The 23,901-nt window shown below is 38.0% G+C and overlaps 1 protein-coding gene across 2 annotated transcripts in view; it reads left to right on the forward strand.

Annotated features, from left to right (window-relative positions):
- The first annotated feature begins 245 nt into the window (after positions 1–245).
- The window catches only part of pudp (pseudouridine 5'-phosphatase), a 73,398-nt gene continuing 49,742 nt past the window's right edge, over positions 246–23,901 (forward strand). The window contains exons 1-3 of one of the 2 annotated variants that reach the window (XM_061977813.1): positions 246–327; positions 834–1,020; positions 10,844–11,073. In XM_061977813.1, the coding sequence (XP_061833797.1) occupies positions 298–327; positions 834–1,020; positions 10,844–11,073 (447 nt within the window). In that variant the 5' untranslated portion in view covers positions 246–297. Of the gene's footprint in view, positions 368–801; positions 1,021–10,843; positions 11,074–23,901 lie in introns of both variants that reach the window. The other variant, XM_061977805.1, reaches the window with a different exon arrangement.

The following is a 23,901-nucleotide window of genomic DNA, read 5'->3' on the forward strand; positions in this document are numbered from 1 at the left end:
CCAACCACGCCCCACCCCACCCCCGACCACGCCCCCACCCCCCACCTCCCGAAATCGGAGGTCTCAAGGTTGGCAAGTATGGGTTATCGTCTGAAACTGACTTCTTGTACAACAACATTAAAACTATTCAAATAATTTTTCATAGTTAAATAAATGCCACAATTGTCCATAAAATGATTAACAGCGCAAATTAGTGTTGAGTAATGCTCGACGCGTTCAATCTATTTTGGTGCTCTTCGTTCGCTGTAGTTTTTGCATTGACGTCATCACTCCAAACACGGAAGTGAAAGTGCCAACATGTCGGCGGCAAGTTGCGTCTACAAACCCGTGAGTCATGTCATATTCGACATGGATGGATTGTTATTAGGTACTCTAGATAACTCTTTCACACCAGTAGCATTTCTGTCACGTTATCAACCACACAAAAACAGTCGTGTATATTTTTGAACCACTTTAGTGCGTTATTTTCTTATATGAACGTTCCTTCAACTGCTTTGCTGGCACTGCAGAACTAATATTGAGTTGATTTGATTTATTAAAATAATGTAACATACACGGTTTGGTTTATATTTTGTATATATTTGTATTTTACTTGACAATTCGTGATTGGCCGATATTGATTGTTTTTTGTTTATGAAACTTGCACAGTTCCCAGCCAAACAGAGCAATTCCTTATTATTATTTTTTGTTTAATGGAAAGCATTAATGTACTGCATTGTGTTTTGAAATTGTTAATTGTCTATTCAATTTTCATATCCAGTCCAAATATCATCATTTTCTATACATATGTTTTCATTTCAGACACAGAGCGACTGTACTCTGTGTCCTTCCAGGAAGTATGTGACCGCTTTGGGAAGCAGTACACATGGGGACTGAAGTCCAAGGTGATGGGTGCAAAAGCTTTGGATGCAGCTCAAATGATCCGGGACTCGTTGGAGCTTCCAATGACAGCCGAGGAACTTCTTGCTGAAAGCAGACAAATACAAGAGAGGATATTTCCCTCTGCTAAACTCATGCCAGGTATGTTCTAAAAATCCCATGTATTAACCATATATTACCGTTCGATCACTGGCCCAGTGCTTGTCGAGGGTCAAATGGGACATAATTACATAAACAAATATTTAAATAATTAGTTAAAGGCCTACTGAAACCCACTACTACCGACCACGCAGTCTGATAGTTTATATATCAATGATGAAATCTTAACATTGCAACACATGCCGGGTTAGCTTACTAAAGTGCAATTTTAAATTTCGCGCGAAATATCATGCTGAAAACGTCTCGGTATGATGACGTCAGCGCGTGACGTCACGGATTGTAGAGGACGTTTTGGGACAGCACGGTGGCCAGCTATTAAGTCGTCTGTTTTCATCACAAAATTCCATAGTATTCTGGACATCTGTGTTGGTGAATCTTTTGCAATTTGTTCAATGAACAATGGAGACAGCAAAGAAGAAAGCTGTAGGTGGGAAGCGGTGTATTGCGGCCGACTGCAGCAACACAAACACAGCCGGGGTTTTATTGTTTACATTCCCGGAAGATTACAGTCAAGCTTTACCATTGGCCTGTGGAGAACTGGGACAACAGAGACTCTTACCAGGAGAACTTTGAGTTGGATGCGCAGAAGCGGTACCGTGAGTACGCAGCTGCGGCTTCCAAACATTTGATCGCTTGCCCGTACGTGCGTGCCGCTATGTGCATGTCACGTACGTAACTTTGGGGACTTTGGGGAAATATATGTGCTGTATGAACTTTGGGGAGGTGAACGGTACTTTGGGCTGTGGGATTGAGTGTGTTGTGCAGGTGTTTGAGTTGTATTGGCGGGTTATATGGACGGGAGGGGGGAGGTATTTGTTATGCGAGATTAATTTGTGGCATATTAAGTATAAGCCTGGTTGTGTTGTGGCTAATAGAGTATATATATGTCTTGTGTTTATTTACTGTTTTAGTCATTCCCAGCTGAATATCAGGTCCCACCCGCCTCTCACAGCATCTTCCCTATCTGAATCGCTCCCACTGCCCTCTAGTCTTTCACTCTCACTTTCCTCATCCACGAATCTTTCATCCTCGCTAAAATTAATGGGGAAATTGTCGCTTTCTCGGTCTGAATCGCTCTCGCTGCAGGTGGCCATGATTGTAAATAATGTGCAGATGTGAGGAGCTCCACAACCTGTGACGTCACGCTACTCGTCTGCTACTTCCGGTACAGGCAAGGCTTTTTTATCAGCGACCAAAAGTTGCGAACTTTATCGTCGATGTTCTCTACTAAATCCTTTCAGCAAAAATATGGCAATAACGCAAAATGATCAAGTATGACACATAGAATGGACCTGCTATCCCCGTTTAAATAAGAAAATCGCATTTCAGTAGGCCTTTAAAAGTGTCATAAATTAATTTACAATTGTAATTAAATACATAAATGTGTTAAGTGTATCATTAATTGATTTATATTGCATGTCATTATTTAATAATGTATTAATTATTTAAATATTTACTTAATATTTTAATTAAATATTGATTTCATGACCTAATTCATATTTAATAATTTATTTAGGTATTTAATAAACGTACATGAATTTATTTTATCTGTCAAACTCACCCATCAAAATCAGTAGGTATTGCTAACACTGATTTAGTCCATGCATGTCAACATTTGTATTTCACAAAAGAGGTAATTTCCCAGGAAAATGGGGCTTTTCATTTCCATCATGAATCACAGTTAAATCAATTAAACAAATAATACATGTCGTACACTGTATTTAAGCCGACGTCCCATGCACACAAGACACTAAGTAAGTTTTCATGCACAAAATTAGTCTGGTTACTCAAATAATTTAGTTTGAAATAAGCTTTCTACAACTGTTGGAAACATCTTAAGCAGGATTGGGTTTTTAAAGATCGGAAAAACACATCTCAATTATGCGGTTGGAAACCAGTTCTCCTAAAGCTGGGGTACTTGAAGCTTACCAAGCAGAATTCAAACTGTGAATCCCGCCCCCCCCTTCTCTGCGCACCTGCACACCTCGCTGATAATCTCTCTCAGTCTCCTCCGCTCTGGAAATGCACAAAATCCCGCACAAGAGGTGTACGTGCACATGCATAGGTTGCAGACTTTCGTTAACACACCTGTCTAGAAGGAAAACAGCCACTTGCACGTCCAAAGTTCGTCCAAGACTGGCCTGCAATGACCCCCATCTTGAATATTCCGGAACAATATTGGAGTTTTGGCTCGTCTTTGGGTTTTTAGATGTACAGTGTCTTTCTTTTCTTTGATTTCCTCTTTTGTTTTGTTTTTTAGCAGTATATGCTGTAAATTTAAGCGCAGGTATTGCGATATTGGGTGTTCGGCAGCCATGCTTTCCTGCAAACAAGTTCGCACCGTGCACGTGCTTCACTATATATCGTGTCAGCCAAAGAGGAGTCTCCTTCGTGGGCTCTGCTCACCCCTCCTTTCTCTAAATCCTGTGGTTGGATCTGGAGGGGTTGACTGCCCGGAAGACAAATTCTTTTGTCTTTTTTTTTTATTACTTTTATTACCAATTCTATGCGAAGAACGGGCCTAAGTATTTCCTCCGTGCACACACGTCTGCCTCTGTGCTTCACACCTAGACACACAACACTTTTTCATTTTCCGCCAATACGGTGTTTTCACAGACCATGGGAGAAATGACCACCATAACACACTAACATACACATTAACACCAGCCGTACGCAGGGGGTTGTCTAGAGCGGAGGCAGCGTGTCCGCACTGTGGATGTACTTTGATATATTCAAGATATACCCGCGGACAGGGATCTTCACAATTTAAGTTGACACTGGCGGCTTGAAGCAAGTATATCGTCAGCTAGCTTTTCGTCACGGACTTGGTGCGACAGAATCTCAACAGAGTCTCTAAACACGAGTACGATCTACAATAACACCAAAAATAACTGCTAGATTTGTTGCCAATTGTTTTTATTAAAAACAGAGTGACTAAAAAGATTGGAGAAATCTCTAAAAGAAAAAAAAAATCCTCAACAAAGTACATTGTACAATAAGAAGCAACAATTTAAAAATAGAACAAAACGGTATTATGTAAGAAAAAAATATATGTTAATATTGTACTTAATAATAACAGATTTGTTTTAAATGAATAGTCACATTTGTTTTCCTTTTTAAAGAATATATGCATCATAAAAAATCATGCGATGACGTCCTATCGACCACGCCCCCATCGCCACAGGTATTTTGGCAATTTAGGGGAAACATAATCGCTATCAATATAAAATGTGTTCAATAAAATATTTGTTATATATTTATATTTTTTTGTTCAGAAGAATTATGAAGCAAGATTCATTTCATGAAGTAACTCTCGCTTTGGTAACCCAGAAAACAGGAAAAACAGGAAGTGTCACTTAACAATGTGAGGGACACGCTAACAGCCAATCAGTTAACAGTATCAACTGTGTGGTTGCACCGTCTTTCTATCTCGCTGTGGTTTATCCACATGGAGTGAGAAGAGAAACTGTAATATCTTGATATATCAACTCAATAACAGAAATTGTCTTAGGTTCTGTTGGTTTTAATGCAGACGGTGCAGCAACATCCTGACACTTCCAATGTATTGGTTTGATGAGCAGCTTCCAAAACTACTCTGTAGTGTTTAATCGCTTATACACTACTGCCATCTCGTGTCTCAAATCCACAACTACTTTAAAATCTACTTTAATTATTTTATTACCTCAGCTGCGCTCATCCTACCTGGCTAGCAGGCGCCCTCTCCACTATTAAATAGCCACCTTGGTAAATTGGAAATTGTTTTACTGTAATTATTGACAGGCTCAAATAAGAATATACGGTATACAGTCGTGGTCAAAAGTTACACTTGTGAAGGACATAATGTTATGGCTGTCTTGAGTTTCCAATATTCCAATAATCTGCTGGGTCAAAAGTATACATACTGCAACATACATTATCAATTTTGGTGATGTAGAAAAGTTACAATCAAATCAAATTAGCTTCATGGCATGGCCTCTTAACTTCAGGATGATCAAGAGTCAACCGAGAACCAACAAAAAGCAGGTCTGCAATGAATTGGAAGCTGCTGTAACACAGGTGTCAGTGACCACAGTTAAGCGTGTTTTGCATTGCCATGGACTGAGAGGCTACCATGCAAGAAGGAAGCCCTTGCTCCAGAAGCGACACCTTAAGGCTCGTCTAAAGTTTGCTGCTGATCACATGGACAAAGATAATACCTTCTGGAGGAAAGTTCTGTGGTCAGATGAAACAAAATTTGAGTTGTATGGCCACAATACCCAGCAATATGTTTGGAGGAGAAAAAGTGATGGTTTTAATCCCAGCAACACCATTCCTACCGTCAAGCATGGTGGTGGTAGTATTATGCTCTGGGCCTGTTTTTCTGCCAAATGAACTGGTACTTTACAGAAAGTAAATTGGACAATGAAAAAGGAGGATTACCTTCAAATTCTTCAGGACAACCTAAAATCATCAGCCCGGAGGTTGGGTCTTGGGCGCAGTTGGGTATTCCAACAGGACAATGACCCCAAATGTCAAAAGTGCTAAAGGAATGGCTAAATCCGGCGAGAATTAAGGTTTTAGAATTGCCTTCCCAAAGTCCTGACTTAAACCCCATTGAGAACGTGTGGACAATGCTGAAGAAACAAGTCCATGTCAGAAAACCAACAAATTTGGCTGAACTGCACCAATTTTGTCAAGAAGAGTGGTCAAAAATTCAACCAGAAGCTTGCCAGAAGCTTGTGGATGGCTACCAAAAGCGCTTTGTTGCAGTGGAACTTGCCAAGGGACATGTAACCAAATATTAACATTGCTGTATGTATACTTTTGACCCAGCAGATTTGGTCACAATTTCAGTAGACCCATAATAAATTCATAATAGAACCAAACTTCATGAATGTTTTTTGTGACAAACAAGTATGTGCTCCAATCACTCTATCACAAACAAATAAGAGTTGTAAAAATTATTGGAAACTCAAGACAGCCATGACATTATGTTCTTTACAAGTGTATGTAAACTTTTGACCACGGCTGTATATGTATACGTATGGGCAACACGGTGGCCATATGTATCTTATTGTGCCTCACAATAAGAAAGTCCTGGTTTCAATCCTTCTGTGTGGGGTTTGCATGTTCTCCCCATGACTGCGTGGGTTCTCTCCGGGAACTGCGGCTTCCTCCCACCTCCAAAGACATGCACCTGGGGATAGGTTGATTGGCAACACTAAATTGGCCCTAGTGTGTGAATGTGAGTGTGAATGTTGTCTGTCTATCTGTGTTGGCCCTGTGATGAGGTGGCAACTTGTCCAGGGTGTACACCGCCCTCCGCCCGAATGCAGCTGGGATAGGCTCCAGCACCACCCGTAACCTAACATGCAAACCCCACACAGAAGGATTGAAACCAGGACCTTCTTATTGTGAGGCACAATAAGATACATATGGCCACCGTGTTGCCTATACGTATACATATACAGCCGTGGTCAAAAGTTTACATACACTTGTAAACTTGGGTGGGACAAGCGGTAGAAAATGGCTGAATGAACATGTATGTACAGTATATATGTATAGGTATATTTATGTATGTATATATTTATGAATATGTATTTATATGTTTGTAAATATGTATGTATAAGTGTATATCTGTATGTATATATATATATGTATATATATATATATATATATATATATATATATAAAAATATATATATATATATATATATATATATATATATACATGAATATGTATTAGTGCTGTCAAACGATTATTTTTTTTGATTGCAATAATCCCACTTTGGAATTTTGATTACCATATTTTTCGGAGTATAAGTCGCACCTGCCGAAAATGCATAATAAAAAAGGAAAAAAACATATGTAAGTCGCACTGGAGCCCGGCCAAACTATGAAAAAAAACTGCGACTTATAGTCCGAAAAATACGGTAATCGCGATTAATCACAGGTAAAATATTTGCTTGTAAAATTTAGATAAACTTTTAAAATACACAATTGGAGTTTTATTCCCAAAGTGTCGTATACAATTTTTTTAAAATGTTTTGCTTAACTGCAAGTCATTGATGTGATATATGGTAAGTGCACATATGGTTAAACTTTGCAATAATATAGCATACACCAAGGTATTGATGGACACTAATAGGTAATGTTGTAAACACACACATAAACAACTCAACATACTGTCATGCACCATTTACATCTGCATTTACTCTGCCTTTGACCAGTTGTTTAAACAAACAAGCCTATTTACATTTTCAGAGGACAGTGCTGATCTCTGTTTTTGTACAATGTGACCTGCCAATGAAAAAAGTCTTTCACAGGGTACAGTGGAAACAGGGGCAGCTCAGTACTTTTGTGCAAAATGTGCCAGTTTACTGTAGGCACCCGGAAACTGACGCGGGTAAACTCAGCCAGCGTCCTTTGTTTGTAGCATTTGTGCTAGCATTCTTTCTAGCGGCATCCTCAAGTACATATTTTGGTTTGAGATGATATTTTAGACTTAAAAATTGTAAATATGACAATTTGATGATAAGAAAGTTCGTCACTGCATTAGTTTTCTCAAAAGTTCAGTCGGAGAGCGTTTTAAAGCAAAGTTGGCCGCCGAGCACACCGCTGGAACTCTCTTCACTCATCTTTGCATTGGCATGCTGCCTGATCACTGCCCGTGTAACAATGCGCGCTACCTTTCAGATCAAGATGCGGTCAAAACAAATAGTGTAATGTTAATTAATTTATGATTAATGCAATTTTGAATAATCACATGCGTTAAGTTAGCACATTACCTTTAACAGCCCTAATACATATCAATATGCATACATTTATACATATCTGTATATGTATATACAAACCCTGTTTCCATATGAGTTGGGAAATTGTGTTAGATGTAAATATAAACGGAATACAATGATTTGCAAATCCTTTTCAACCCATATTCAATTGAATGCACTACAAAGACAAGATATTTGAAGTTCAAACTCATAAACTTTTTTTTTTTTTTGCAAATAATAATTAACTTAGCATTTCATGGCTGCAACACGTGCCAAAGTAGTTAGGAAAGGGCAAGTTCACCACTGTGTTACATGGCCTTTCCTTTTAACAACACTCAGTAAACGTTTGGGAACTGAGGAGACACATTTTTTAAGCTTCTCAGGTGGAATTATTTCCCATTCTTGCTTGATGTACAGCTTAACTTGTTCAACAGTCCGGGGGTCTCCGTTATGTTATTTTAGGCTTCATAATGCGCCACACATTTTCAATGGGAGACAGGTCTGGACTACAGGCAGACCAGTCTAGTACCCACACTCTTTTACTATAAAGCCACTTTGATGTAACACGTGGCTTGGCATTGTCTTGCTGAAATAAGCAGGGGCGTCCATGGTAACGTTGCTTGGATGGCAACATATGTTGCTCCAAAACCTGTATGTACCTTTCAGCATTAATGGCGCTTTCACAGATGTGTAAGTTACCCATGTCTTGGGCACTAATACACCCCCATACCATCACAGATGCTGGCTTTTCAACTTTGCGCCTATAACAATCCGGATGGTTCTTTTCTTCTTTGGTGCGGAGAACACGACGTCCACAGTTTCCAAAAACAATTTGAAATGTGGACTCATCAGACCACAGAACACTTTTCCACTTTGTATCAGTTCATCTTAGATGAGCTCAGGCCCAGCGAAGCCGACAGCGTTTCTGGGTGTTGTTGATAAACGGTTTTCGCCTTGCATAGGAGAGTTTTACCTTGCACTTACAGATGTAGCGACCAACTGTAGTTACTGACAGTGGCTTTCTGAAGTGTTCCTGAGCCCAAGTGGTGATATCCTTTACACACTGATGTTGCTTGTTGATGCAGTACAGCCTGAAGGATCGAATGTCACGGGGCTTAGCTGCTTACGTGCAGTGATTTCTCCAGATTATCTGAACCCTTTGATGATATTACGGACCGTAGATGGTGAAATCCCTAAATTCCTTGCAATAGCTGGTTGAGAAACGTTTTTTTTAACTGTTCAACAATTTGCTCAGGCATTTGTTGACAAAGTGGTGACCCTCGCCCCATCCTTGTTTGTGAATGACTGAGCATTTCATGGAATCTACTTTTATACCCAATCATGGCACCCACCTGTTCCCAATTTGCCTGTTCACCTGTGGGATGTTCCAAATAAGTGTTTGATGAGCATTCCTCAACTTTAATCAGTATTTATTGCCACCTTTCCCAAAATCTTTGTCACATGTTGCTGGCATCAAATTCTAAAGTTAATGATTATTTGCAAAAAAAAAAAAGTTTATCAGTTTGAACATCAAATATGTCTTTGTAGCACATTCAACTGAATATGGGTTGAAAATGATTTGCAAATCATTGTATTCCGTTTATATTTACATCTAACACAATTTCCCAACTCATATGGAAACGGGGTTTGTATATATGTATATATGTATGTGTGTACATGTGTATAGATGTGTATAATGATATATGATAATGTATGTATATGTATATATCTATGTCTATCTATATGTGTAAATATATATATATATATATATATATATATATATATATATATATATATATATATTTTTACACACACAAGCGGTAGAAAGTGGATAGATGGATATATACATATAAGTATAAAAAAAGGGTTGTACAGTTTACGCTTTCAGTAACGTGCCGTGGTAGTCATGAATGAAACATTATGCTATAGTGCCTTTGAAAAACAACAGGTACTTTTTTTTTCATCCGCATGCTGGCTTGCGGCGGTGACGTAAAGAGCCGAGGCGCATGATGTGGAGTGTGTCAGCAGCACACACTGAGCACACCGGGAGTGCATATAAGAAGAAACACAATCAAAAGGAGGAAGGACAAAAAACTGCAATTCTACTGGTTAATAAAGAGGGTGCGTGAAGTGCAATATGGTGGTACTTGGGCTTTATAACGATCGATAAAGATGACGCTTTAAACACAGAAGCAAAGGTGGCATAATTAGAGTATTACCATCTTTTCTTCAAACTTGGCTAAAACAATTAAATATCAGTCAGTCAGATTGACAGGTAAAATGGTTAACTAGCTCCCCTGTTGTGCAAATATACGTAGATACTCACGCACTTGTTGCCAATTATTATCGTACTCTAAACGGCCCACGTAGCGCAAACTAATGCAAATGAAATAACATAATTTTGTAACAAATTCCTACAATTTGTGTTTTATATTTAACAATGTGTGTACCACCTGCTACATGTCTTATCTGAGTAGTTTTAGCCATCGTATTGTTTTTAGTATTTAATGATTGTATTTCTCTTAATGGCAGACAAAGAATTGGCAAACATAAATTATGAAGCATTTAATACAATGTCAATAAAGCTTTCTATTTTATTTTAACCTAATCCTAGATTATGGCAGGCTATGTGGAATATACACTTGTAAATTGATCTTTAAATGCAATAACAATAGCCCGATGTGTTTAATGCCTTTTAATTATAATTAAAATTTGAACCTTCTAAAATTGTTATTTGAGTGCAACAGGAAATATATATTTAATATATCATAACATTTTGTGTTAAAACAAAGCCAATATTACGTTTTGGGGGGCTTTTGTAACCCATTTCAAAGTGTTTCTATTATTTATGTACCAAATAAATTATGGTGATATTTATTGGTATAGCAGGAGGCTGCAACACATATCGCGACATATATTTTAAGCCATATCTCCCAATACCAGTAGAAATCGGTTTATTGTTTGAAAATGTGATTACAGATGCATTCCTTTTCCAGGAAAGTATTATTGCAAACAACAATGAGTCTGAATCAGATTGCTTTTGTTCTGAAAAGGTGTGGAGAGGCTGATGAACCACTTAAAGAAACACGGTGTCCCCTTTGCTGTTGCGACCAGCTCAGCAGGTGCGACCTTCCAATTGAAAACGAGCCAGCACAAAGCCGTCTTTGCTTTGTTTGACCACATTGTTCTTGGAGACGATCCCGAGGTGAAGAATTCCAAGCCCCAGCCGGACTCTTTCCTTGTTTGTGCCAGCAGATTCAAGCCCCCTGCTTCTCCGGATTCTGTGAGCAAACATTTATTTATTTATTATTTATATACATATATAGAGTTTTAGGATTTAAAGGTGCTGTTTGCAACTTCCGCACAGTAACATTTTTTAAAGCAAAAAATATAACAAGAACACCACCAGCTTTGTCATGTTACCATTAGTGGTTTAACACAGCACATTTGTTTGACAATTGTCAATTGTTTTCACAACTACAAAGTATATAAAATAAACATTTCTAACGGCCTGAAAAAAATGGTTGGTGTTTTACAGCCATCACTCACCCGGTCTCGTCAACACGTACGAGCAGTGAGCGTGTGCACGCATACAAAACCAAGAGAAGCCACAAACAATTTGCAGTCATGTTGTTGTTCTGATAGAATATACATTCAATGACAGCTAACGCTAGCTACCCAAATTGCTATTATTTGCTAACAACACCTAAATCTAATGTGCGTTCATTTGTTACGTACACACATAGTTACGTCATTACGTACGAGAAGCCGTAAGAGCGAGGGATATACTGTGTGAAATACATTGGAAAGTTTGTGCCCTGTGTAAATGTTGCAAACAGCCCCTTTAATGCCATACATACATTTACACTGTCAAGTTTGCGTTTTTAGCAATATGTGAATGGCAAAAATAATAATACCCTTTTATGAAATATTATTTTTGTTAAACTAAAAGTTGTTTGAATAAGCTGATGTTTGAATTGGCACTACATATCTGACAAATTTTGGCAACATTTGGAAGTGTGGCTCAGTTGGTAGAGCGGCCTTGTCAGCAACTTGAGGGTTCCTGGTTCGAATCCAGCTTTTACCATCTTAGTCATGGCCACCGTTGTTTTTGGGCAAGAGGTTTCACCCATCTTGCTCCTGATGGGTTTCGGATAGCGCCTTGCATGGCAGCTACCGCCATCAGTGTGTGAATGTGTGTGTGAAGGGTGAATATGATGTATAATGAATGAATGAATGAAATAAGTTTATTTCGGTCATATAATCAACCATCAACCATTAACCATTTTGTGTGACCAGTTTAACAGTACATATTATACATATTTAACAATCATACACATTTACACATAAAAATAAAATAACATACGGTAAAAAGAATGACCGAAAAAGGAATAGGCTGAAACCAAAGCTTGTATTTGCCTATCCTAAACCTCTACTGAAAATAAGATTGCCTGGAACATCAACGTTAAAAAAAAAATCAATGGGACGAAAGTAATTGTTACTATATTTTATAATTTTCTATTATTTCACCTTTCAAGGTTTTCTTAAACCTTAACAAAGAACGACATGGCTTCAGCTCATCACTGAGCTTGTTCCACCATTTAACTCCTAAAACTGAAATACATTTGTATTTTATATTCGTTCTTACTTTACCTATTTCAAAAATCAATATCCCCGTAAATTATAGTTTTCTCTTCTTAATTGAAATAACTTAAGAATACAAGCTGGAAGGCTGTTGTTCCTTACTCGAAACATAATTTCCATTGTTTTTAAAAACACAATATCTAAAAATTTTAACACATTAGAACTTATAAATAATGGATTGGTATGTTCATAGTAGCACGCTTTGTGTATTATTCTAATGACCCTTTTTTGAGGTTTAATTATTGGGTCTATGTTTGTTCTATAAACATTTCCCCAAACTTCAACACAATATGTTAAATATGGAAAAATAAAATAATAATATAACATATGCAGACATTTCTTATTCAGCATGTGTTTTACTTTATAAAGAATAGCAATGGATTTGGATATTTTCCCTTTATATATTCAATATGCGGTTTCCAACATAATTTATGATCAATTATTATTCCCAAGAATTTAGTTTCATATACTCTATCAATTTCCACTAGATTTAATTTTTAATTTTGCTTCACAGTTTGTCCTTGCACCACTAAACACCATAAATTTAGTTTTCTTATCATTTAATGATAACTTATTAATATCAAACCATTTTTTTAGCTGAATCAACTCAACCTCTATTATCCTCAACACTTCCTTCAAGTCTTCTCCTGAACAATATACATTTGTATCATCTGCAAACATAATACATTTCAATTTATTAGATACTGAACAAATATCATTTAAATAGAGTATAAATAACTTGCCTTGTGGAACCCCACAAGTTACTCTTCTTGGCTGTGATTTAGTCTTATTAATTTCCACATATTGAGATCTATTACTTAAATAACTACTTAACCACTGTTGTGAAACACCTCTTATGCCATAGTTTTCCAATTTTTGCAGAAGTAAGGAATGATCGATTGTGTCAAAAGCTTTACATAAGTCAATAAATACTCCAACGGTGTGTTGCTTTTTTTCTATTGCTGTAGCTACGTTTTCTACAAAGTCCATCACTGCTAGGGATGTAGATCGATTACTCCTGAACCCATACTGATGATCATTCAGTAGCTCATGTTTGTCAATGAACTTATCCAGTCTATTTACAAATAATTTCTCAAGAATTTTTGCAAATTGAGGTAGTAGAGACACAGGTCTATAATTTGAGACCATATATTTATCACCATTTTTGTAAATCGGAATAACTTTAGCAATTTTCATTTTGTCAGGAAAAGTTCCAGTTGATAAAGATTTATTACATATATAAGTAAACGGCTTCAGGACACAATCCATCACTTCTTTAACAAGTGACATATCCACGTTGTTACCTTCGACAGATTTTTTGTTTATAAGCTTTCTGACCACTTCTAACACATCACTTTCACAAACTCCGCCAAGAAACATTGAATTTTTAACGTCGGATACAAGCTTTAACTTTTTCTCATCATTCATATTAAAATTAATATTTTTTGCCAACATTCACAAAAAACGTATTGAATTCCTCAGCTATTTCTTCTATATTTTCAATAATTGAGTTGTCATCTTTTACCAGATATGCTGTAAAATAATTTTTGCTAGATTTTTTAATCATAGTGTTAAGCACATTCCAAGTTTCAATTATATTATTTTTATGTTTATGCAGCAATTGTTCATAATAGTTTTTTTGTTGCAGCCTCATGATACATGTCAATCTGTTTTTATACTTTTTATATTTGTCCTAACTTTCCTTTGTTCGATGCTTAATAAATTCCTTGTAAAGCCTATTTTTCTTTTTACAGGCTTTTACTAAACCCTTTGTTATCCATGGTTTCTCCCTCTTTTTAGTATTTTGCTTATATTCTCTCAATGGACAATGACGGTCATAAAGTGTCAGAAATATATCCAGGAATGTATTGTATGCTTCATTAGTATCCTCCACAAAAACATTTTGCCTATCCTGATTTAAAAGATCAGCCTTGAATGCCTTAACTGCTTCTGGTGATTTTATTCTAACAAAGTTATTTATTTGTCTTTTTGTTTGTAAGTTTGGCTCCTTGTTCATTTGGATCACTTGGATCACTGTAAAGACAGGCAAGTGATCACTTACATCAGTCACTAAGAGTCCACTTTTTCTCTTCCCATCAAATACATTTATAAACATATTGTCAATCAGTGTTAAGCTGTCCTTTGTTATTCTGCTAGGTTTTACAATTAGTGGAAAGAAACTCAAGCTAAACATAAGATTAACAAAATCAGCGGTTTTCATGTGATCATTAAATTTCATCAAATCAATGTTGAAGTCACCACAAATCAAGATCACCTTATCATTATGTCTTTCATATAACTCAAAAATGTTCTTATTAAATTGATCCTGGAATTTTATAAATACAAGCAATTAATATGTTTTTGGATCTTTCAACATTTATTTCAATAGTTACACATTCCTTCAGATTGTCAATAGCAGTTGTCATGTCAGCAATCAGCTTACATTTGAGAGAGGACATCACAAACAATACAACACTCCCTCCCCTTTTGTTCATCCTGTTTTGCCAAAACATTTCATATCCCTCTAATCCATCCAGTAATTCCTTACTATCACTCAACCAAGTCTCTGAAATTGCTATTGTGGTAAACCTTTGCTGTATTTGTTTAAGATACTCTTTAATTTTGGAAAAGTTACTGTAAAGAATCCTGCCATTGAAATGAATCACTGAAAAGCCTTCCATTTTAACATTTGAATTAAACTGTTCTTCAGTATAATACTCACAGTCCACATTAGAGTCCTGATAGAAGTGAATATCTGGGTCAGTGTTATTTTATAACTCATAGCATTTATGATCATGAAAATCAAAAGACTTGAATTTTGTGCCGCTCATTTGTTCTTCTATCATGTTGGTTGTACACACTGTTTCTCTGCACACAGTACACAGCCAACAAGGAATATTTCCCCACTATTCCACTTCTTTATCATGAGCATCTTTTTCATTTATATTGTTCAAGGTCCTTCAAGTCTCTGACCACTAATACCCTTGCTTGTTCTGGTGGACCATTCAATCTGATCATTACTTTACAGTTCCTTGTCCATGTGTCCTGGATTCGCTTTCCCTTTTTCAAGATCCTGGCTTGTCTTGCAATTTCTGTGTTTCTCTTTGTTAGATGCTCACTCCTGTGCTTTTCAAATGTTTTCCCAGCTTAAGCATTTCAATTTTATGTTTTCTACTCACAAAACGGATGATGATGTTGGATCTGTTGTTTTGTTTCAGTGGAATGGTGTGGCATGCAGCTATACTTGAACTGCATACAGGTATTCCTTTGTTGTTGAAGAAGTTGATGACTTGCTGCTCTAGCGTGTGCAGTTCACCTCTTGGTGCATCTTCCCCCTCCTTGTCACCTGCTGTGATCCTTGCATAGGAGCGGTGGCTTGTCTCAAGCCCAGAAATCCCCAGGTCATCCATCCTCGAGTACTGCTCTAGATCGTCCACTCTTCTTTCAAGCTCTTCAATCTTCTTGTCTTTGTCTTTGATTATTGCCTTCAGCTGCTTAATTTCATCAATTAAATCCAGAAGGCCCATTTGCTGTTTTGCTGCTTTGCTCAGTTCCTCTGACATGAAATTCAGAGACTTTTTCACCTCTTCCATTTCTTCTGCTAACTTCTTAGTCGCCATTCTTTAATGAGGAAAAGTACTTTCAGAATCCAGGTGATCTTTCAGAATACTTTCAGATTCCAGGCAATCCAGTATTGATGGCGTGTCAGTGCATTGAAGCACATGTCATCAAAAAGTCTCCAACAAGTCCAAAATCACAAAAACGATCCGGCAGTTTGATGTTTATCTTCCTCATAAACATGAAGATGTTGCTCTGCTGGATGGAAGGCAACTTATTTTCAAGCTTTTTCATGGATTGTTGGAGCTGTGTGACCCAGTGCATCTAGCCGGCAGCCATCTTGAATCCAGTTAGATGATAAAACATGTAAAGCGCTTTGGGTATTGTGCAGCTTTGGGTATTGTGCAAGTGTAGTAAAGCGCTATATAAAACACAGACCAAATACAGACACATTTTGGACAAGACTTTTGGTTCCTGGAACCTCTAGTTTCTGGAACTATAAGTTCCTGTATAAGTGTGGGGTTTGTGTTTGCACCGCATTTCACAGTTCAGTGTAGTTTATACAAATCAGGCGGATGATGTATGGAGGAGTGGTTTAATATATTTCTACACTGATATCATGTACAAATACAGACAATATTAGGACAGAGTTCATTTGCTAAAAAGTAAGTAAATTAAATACAAAGCAATAATATACAAAACGATATGATTTAAAAAATAAAGTGTACCGAATCCTTCATAAAGGGTACAAAATCACAACAATAAAATCAAATTGGATAAAAAAACAACAACAACAACAACAAAGAGAAAAGAAAAGATGATTACAATTGATAAGCAGTCAGGAATAGGTGTGTTTTGAGTCTTGATTTGAAGAGGGATATTGAATCTAAGTTGCGAAGGTCTGGTAGTAAAGAGTTCCAAAGATGTGGGGCGGAGCGGCTGAAAGCTCGGGCACCCTTGGTGGACAGTTTAAATAAAGGGACAGTGAGATGGATGGATGAGGAGGATCTTAGGGAACGTGAGGGCGTGGCGACATGGATCAGGTCAGAGAGATATAATGGAGAGAGGTTATGGATGGCTTTGAAAGTGAGGAGAATTATTTTAAAGTGGATGCGATGTTTGATGGGTAGCCAGTGGAGTTGCTGCTGAACAGGAGTGATGTGCTGGATTGAAGGGGTTCTGGTGATTATCGGGGCTGCAGAGTTCTGGAGAAGCTGACGTTTGTGAAGTGACTTGTGAGGGAGACCAAACAGGAGAGAGTTGCAGTGTACTAAAGTTTAGCATATTAAACAATTCTAACATCATTAAAACATAAATTTAAAAACCTTACTACAATTTCAACTATGACAGGTATTTAAACCCAAGACATTTGGCTTTGCAACACAAGTGCTAATGACATGCGCCACAAGAAACACCGGATGTTTGAGGGGGAAATCTGTCTCCTTATTCTCATCAGTGACAGAGCAATGTGGTCAGGAGTATGTTTGGGATAACATTTTATATGAAGCGCCTTGTCATTCAATAATTTACATTTGGCATGTGCTTCTTCATGCAAAACGGCCTCCCCCACAGATTGAAAAACCCTATGCACAGCACATGTTCTGCATTTAGGGCAGGGCTTGATATATTTGAAAACAGACTAGACCAGGGGTCCCCAACTATGGCCCGTGGGCCAGATACGGCCCGCCAGTGTCCTAAATCCCTCCCTTGGGTAGTCCGAAGTAAAAATAAAAAAATAAAAAAGTTTTTTATTTATTGATTTATTTATTTTTAATCTGTCCTTCCTAGCCTTTCGATCCATTTTCTACCACTTGTTACTCTCGGAGTCTCCTAGCCGCTCTGGCAAATCATATTTGACGTAATTACGTACGTATGTAACACATGCAGGCGCATTAGCTTTAGTTGTTGTTAGCTAATAATAGCAATTTGGATAGCTTACGTTAGCGGCCATTGAGTGTATATTCTATCACAGGGGTCCCCAAACTATGGCCTACAGGCCAGATACAGCCCGCCAGCATCTAAAATCCGGCCCGCGGATAGTCCCAAGTAGAAAAAAAAAAGTTTTTTAATTTTTTTAAATGTATTGTCCTTTCTAGCCCATCTATCAATCCATTTTATACCGCTTGTTACTCTCAGGGTCTCCTACCCGCTCTGGCAAATCATATTGTCTAAACACCCATTTTCCCATCGACAACGAGACGTCATCACACTCGCGCCGAGGTGTCAGGAGAGCGTGCGGCAAGTGCGTGCTCTTTCAGTCAGTTAGTGCACGAGGGGAAAAAAATGGCGAAGTTGTTGGGGAAACATGAAATAGACTCAGAGTGTAGAGTTTTTAAACATTAGTGGACATATGACTTGTTGTTCAGTGTAAGGAAAAGGCAATTTGTCTAATCTGCAATGAGACATATATATATATATATATATATATATATATATATATATATATATATATATATATATATATATATATATATATATATATATATATATATACAAATATAAAAGTATATATATATATATATATATATATATATGTATATATGTATATATATACATATATATATACATATATATGTATATATACATATATACAACATATATATATACATATATATATATATGTATATATACATGTATATATATATGTATATATATACATATATATGTATATATACATATATACAACATATATATATATACATATATATATATATATGTATATATACATGTATATATATACATATATATATATATATGTATATATACATGTATATATATATATATATATATATATATATATATATATATATATATTAGGGCTGTGAATCTTTGGGTGTCCCACGATTCAATTCAATGTCGATTCTTAGGGTCACGATTCGATTATAAATCGATTTTTTTCGATTCAACGCGATTCTTGATTCAAAAACGATATTTGTCCGATTCAAAACAATTCTCTATTCATTCAATACATAGGATTTCAGCAGGATCTACCCCAGTCTGCTGACATGCAAGCAGAGTAGTAGATTTTTGTAAAAAGCTTTTATAATTGTAAAGGACAGTGTTTTATCAACTGATTGCAATAATGTAAATTTGTTTTAACTATTAAATGAACCAAAAATATGACTTTTTTTATCTTTGTGAAAATATTGGACACAGTGTGTTGTCAAGCTTATGAGATGGGATGCAAGTGTAAGCCACTGTGACACTGTTGTAAATTTTTTATTTTTTATTATTATTATTTTTTATGAATGTCTAATGATAATGTCAATGAGGGATTTTTAATCACTGCTATGTTGAAATTGTAACTAATATTGATACTGTTGTTAATAATATTCATTTTTGTTTCACTACTTTTGGATTGTTCTGTGTCGTGTTTGGGTCTCCTCTCAATTGCTCTGTTTATTGCAGTTCTGAGTGTTGCTGGGTCGGGTTTGGTTTTGGAATTGGATTGCATTGTTATGGTATTGCTGTGTATTGTTTTGTTGGATTGATTAATTTAAAAAAATAAATAAATAAAAAAATTTTTTTTTTGAAAAACGAGAATCGATACTGAATCGTACAACGTGAGAATGGCGATTTGAATTCGAATCAATTTTTTCCCACACCCCGATATATATATATATATATATATATATATAATATAATATATATAATTTTTTGAAATAGTTTACAATAGAGAAACTGCCGAACACAATTCCAACAGTGAAACATGGTGGTGGCACATCATGATATGGGGGTGTTTTTCAGCTGTAGGATAAGACTGGTTGCAATGGAAGGAAAGATGAATGCGGCCAAGTACGGAGATATCCTGAAAGAAAACCTCAAGAGTGCTCATGACCTCAAACTGGGCCAAAGGTTCTCCTTCCAACAAGACAATGACCCTAAGAACACAGCTAAAATAACAAAGGAGTGGCTTTGTAACAACTCATTTGTAACTGGTCCAGCCACAGCCCTGACCTTAACCCAATTGAGCATCTCTGGAGAGACATGAAAATGGCAGTCCACCAACATTCACCATCCAACCTGATAGAACTGGAGATGATCTGCTAGGAAGAATGGCAGAGGATCCCCAAATCCAGGTGTGAAAAACTAGCACAATAGAGTGCTTCTACTCAATACTGAGCAAAGGGTCTGAATACGGCAGCACCGTGGAGCAGTGGTTCACAATAAGCTTCTCTGGCTTGGGGCTTTTCTGTGTGGAGTTTGCATGTTCTCTTCATGACTACGTGGGTTCCAAAGACATGTCACGTCACGCCATCCCACACCCCAAAAAAGGGACAAGTAGTAGAAAATGGATAGATGGATTGGTCTTAAAGGGGAACATTATCACAATTTCAGAAGGGTTAAAACCATTAAAAATCAGTTCCCAGTAGCTTATTTTATTTTTCGAAGTTTTTTTCAAAATTTTACCCATCATGCGATATCCCTAAAAAAAAGCTTCAAAGTGCCTGATTTTAACCATCGTTATATACACCCGTCCATTTTCCTGTGACGTCACACAGTGATGCCAATACAAACAAACATGGCGGATAGAACAGCAAGGTATAGCGACATTAGCTCGGATTCAGACTCGGATTTCAGCGGCTTAAGTGATTCAACAGGTCACGCATGTATTGAAACGGATGGTTGTAGTGTGGAGGCAGGTAGCGAAAACAAAATTGAAGAAGAAACTGAAGCTATTGAACCATATCGGTTTGAACCATATGCAAGCGAAACCGACGAAAACGACACGACAGCCAGCGACACGGGAGAAAGCGAGGACAAATTTGGCGATCGGTATGTGTTTGTTTGGCATTAAAGGAATCTAACAACTATGAACTAGGTTTACAGCATATGAAATACATTTGGCAACAACATGCACTTTGAGAGTGCAGACAGCCCATTTCAGGCGCGCTAAGAACATATATTTTTCCACGATTTCAGCACTCAGGTTAACCATACCTAAATAGACACAAAATACTGCATTACACAAGACTACCCGAATGTACTCGAATGATTGAAAAAAAAAAGAAGTTTTTAAGCTAAATTATTGGTAAACACAGTTCATGTATAATAATTTACGTAAAACCGCGAGTAATGAATAAAGTTTTCATCAATTAATATATTCTGTAGACATACCCTCATCCGCTCTCTTTTCCTGAAAGCTGATCTGTCCAGATTTGGAGTTGATGTCAGCAGGCCAGGGAAGCTAGGGTCGATATTCTTCTCTTGATCATCTTCGCAGGATATCCACACATTCTTGCCATCTCTGTCGTAGCATAGCTTTCGTCGGTAAAGTGTGCGGAACAAACGACTGACCATTTCGTCTGCTTTCCCCACACCCTCGTATTTTGAACACATTTTGTCCAATTTCTTGCCACTTTCGCATCTTTGGGCCACTGGTGCAACTTGAATCCCTCCCTGTTCGTGTTGTTACACCCTCCGACAACACACCGACGAAAGTGAGAAAATGGCGGATTGCTTCCCGATGTGACGTCACGTTGTGTTGTCATCGCTCCGAGAGCGAATAGCAGAAAGGCGTTTAATTCGCCAAAATTCACCCATTTAGAGTTCGGAAATCGGTTAAAAAAATATATGGTCTTTTTTCTGCAACATCAAGGTATATATTGACGCTTACATAGGTCTGGTGATAATGTTCCCCTTTAATTAAGTACTTATGACCATGTGATATTTCAGTTTTTCTTTTTTAATAAATTAGCAAAAAACATCTACATTTCTGTTTTTTTCTGTCAAGATGGGGTGCTGAGTGTACCGGTAATGATGATAATAATGAGAAATAAAATGACCTTTGATTTTAGCAAATCGCTGTAATAAAAATGAAGAGTGAAACATCTAAAGGAGTCTGAATACTTTCCGTACTCACTTTATATATTTACAGAGCGCACCGAGATATCAAGGGCACAATAGTTAAGCAAACAGTTTTCATTGAAATGTTTGATCATTTTTGCTTGTTCTCCCGTGATATTTTAGCATTTCAAGCATAATGTTAAGTCTTATGTGCTTGGGGCACCCTCTCAGCAATAGCTGACCAACTACAACTGTGTGGTCTGCATTGCCGCTTATGCAATGTTACAAATTTTGGCAGATGCATGTCAAAGTCCACAGGAGGGTTTGCAGGTGGAGGTGAAATTGTGCTGGCACCTTGAAGCTGTGAAGTTTTTCGAAGGATAATTGTATATTTAGGCACATATTTGTATCTATTCCTAGATAACTGCAAATTACCAGATCATCATCTTAAGCAATTGTACATTGTGCTAAATGGTTTCATGTGTCAACACTTTGCCAAGGTGAGATCAGGAAGATGTAAATCATTGAGGATATATGTTCTATCCATCCATCCATCCATTTTCTTCCTCTTATCCGAGGTCAGGTCACGGGGGCAGTAGCCTCAGCAGAGAAGCCCAGACTTCCCTCTCCCCAGCCACTTCGTCCAGCTCCTCCCTGGGAATCCTGAGGCGTTCCCACGCCAGCCGGGAGACATAGTCTTCCCAACGTGTCCTGGGTCTTCCCCGTGGCCTCCTGCCGGTCGGACGTGCCCTTAACACCTCCCTAGGGAGGCGTTCGGGTGGCATCCTGAGCAGATGCCCGAACCACCTCATCTGGCTCCTCTCAATGTGGACGAGCAGCGGCTTTACTCTTGAGTTCCTCCCGGATGACAGAGCTTCTCACCCTATCTCGAAAGGAGAGATCCGCCATCTGGCGGAGGAAACTCATTTCGGCCGTGATCTTGTCCTTTCGGTCATAACCCAAAGCGCATGACCATAGGTGAGGATGGGAACGTAGATCGACCGGTAAATTGAGAGCTTTGCCTTCCGGCTCAGCTCCTTCTTCACCACAACGGATCGATACAGTGTCCTCATTACCGCCTGTCGATCTCACGATCCACTCTTCCTTCACTCGTGAACAAGATTCCTAGGTACTTGAACTCCTCCATTTGGGGCAAGACCTCCTCCCCAACCTGGTGATGGCACTCCACCCTTTCCCAACCATGGACTCTGACTTGGAAGTGCTGATTCTCATCCCTTCACACTCGGCTGCGAACCGATCCAGTGAAAGCTGAATATCCTGGCCAGTTGAAGCCATCAGGACCACATCATCTGCAAAAAGCAGAGACCTAATCCTGCAGCCACCAAATCGGATCCCCTCAACGCCCTGATTGCGCCTACAAATTCTGTCCAAAAGTTATGAACAGAATCGGTAACAAAGGTCAGCCTTGGTGGAGTCCAACCCTCACTAGAAACGGGTCCGACTTACTGCGGACCAAGCTCTGACACTTATCATACAGGGAGCGGACCGCCACAATCAGACAGTCCGATACCCTATACTCTCTGAGCACTCCCCACAGGACTTCCCGGAGGACACGGTCGGATGCCTTCTCCAATTCCACAAAGCACATGTAGACTGGTTGGGCAAACTCCCATACACCCTCAAGGACCCTGCCGAGAGTAGATAGATAGATAGATAGATAGATAGATAGATCGTACTTTACTGATTCCTTCAGGAGAGTTTCCTCAGGAACTCAAATTCCAGCAGCAGTGTACAGAGTTGAGATCGAATTTAAAAAGTAAATAATGGCTATAGTATATACAGGATAATAGTATAGAGCTGGTCTACCGTTCCACGACCAGGACGAAAACCACACTGTTCCTCCTGGATTTGAGGTTCGACTATCCGGCCTAGCATTCTCTCCAGTACACCTGAATAGACCTTACCGGGAAGGCTGAGGAGTGTGATCCCACGATAGTTGGAACCCACCCTCCGGTTTCCCTTCTTAAAGAGAGGAATCACAACCCCTCCTCAGCAAGCCCGATTCGCCCCAGAAAGAGGGCCAATTATCAATAAATGTTTTACAAGTCTGAGCTATATTCCTTTGTTATCTCTGATTGTCTCATGACGTGTACAACTATGT

The sequence above is a fragment of the Nerophis lumbriciformis genome, linkage group LG01 (genome assembly GCF_033978685.3).
Source record: "Nerophis lumbriciformis linkage group LG01, RoL_Nlum_v2.1, whole genome shotgun sequence".
Lineage (NCBI taxonomy): Eukaryota > Metazoa > Chordata > Actinopteri > Syngnathiformes > Syngnathidae > Nerophis > Nerophis lumbriciformis.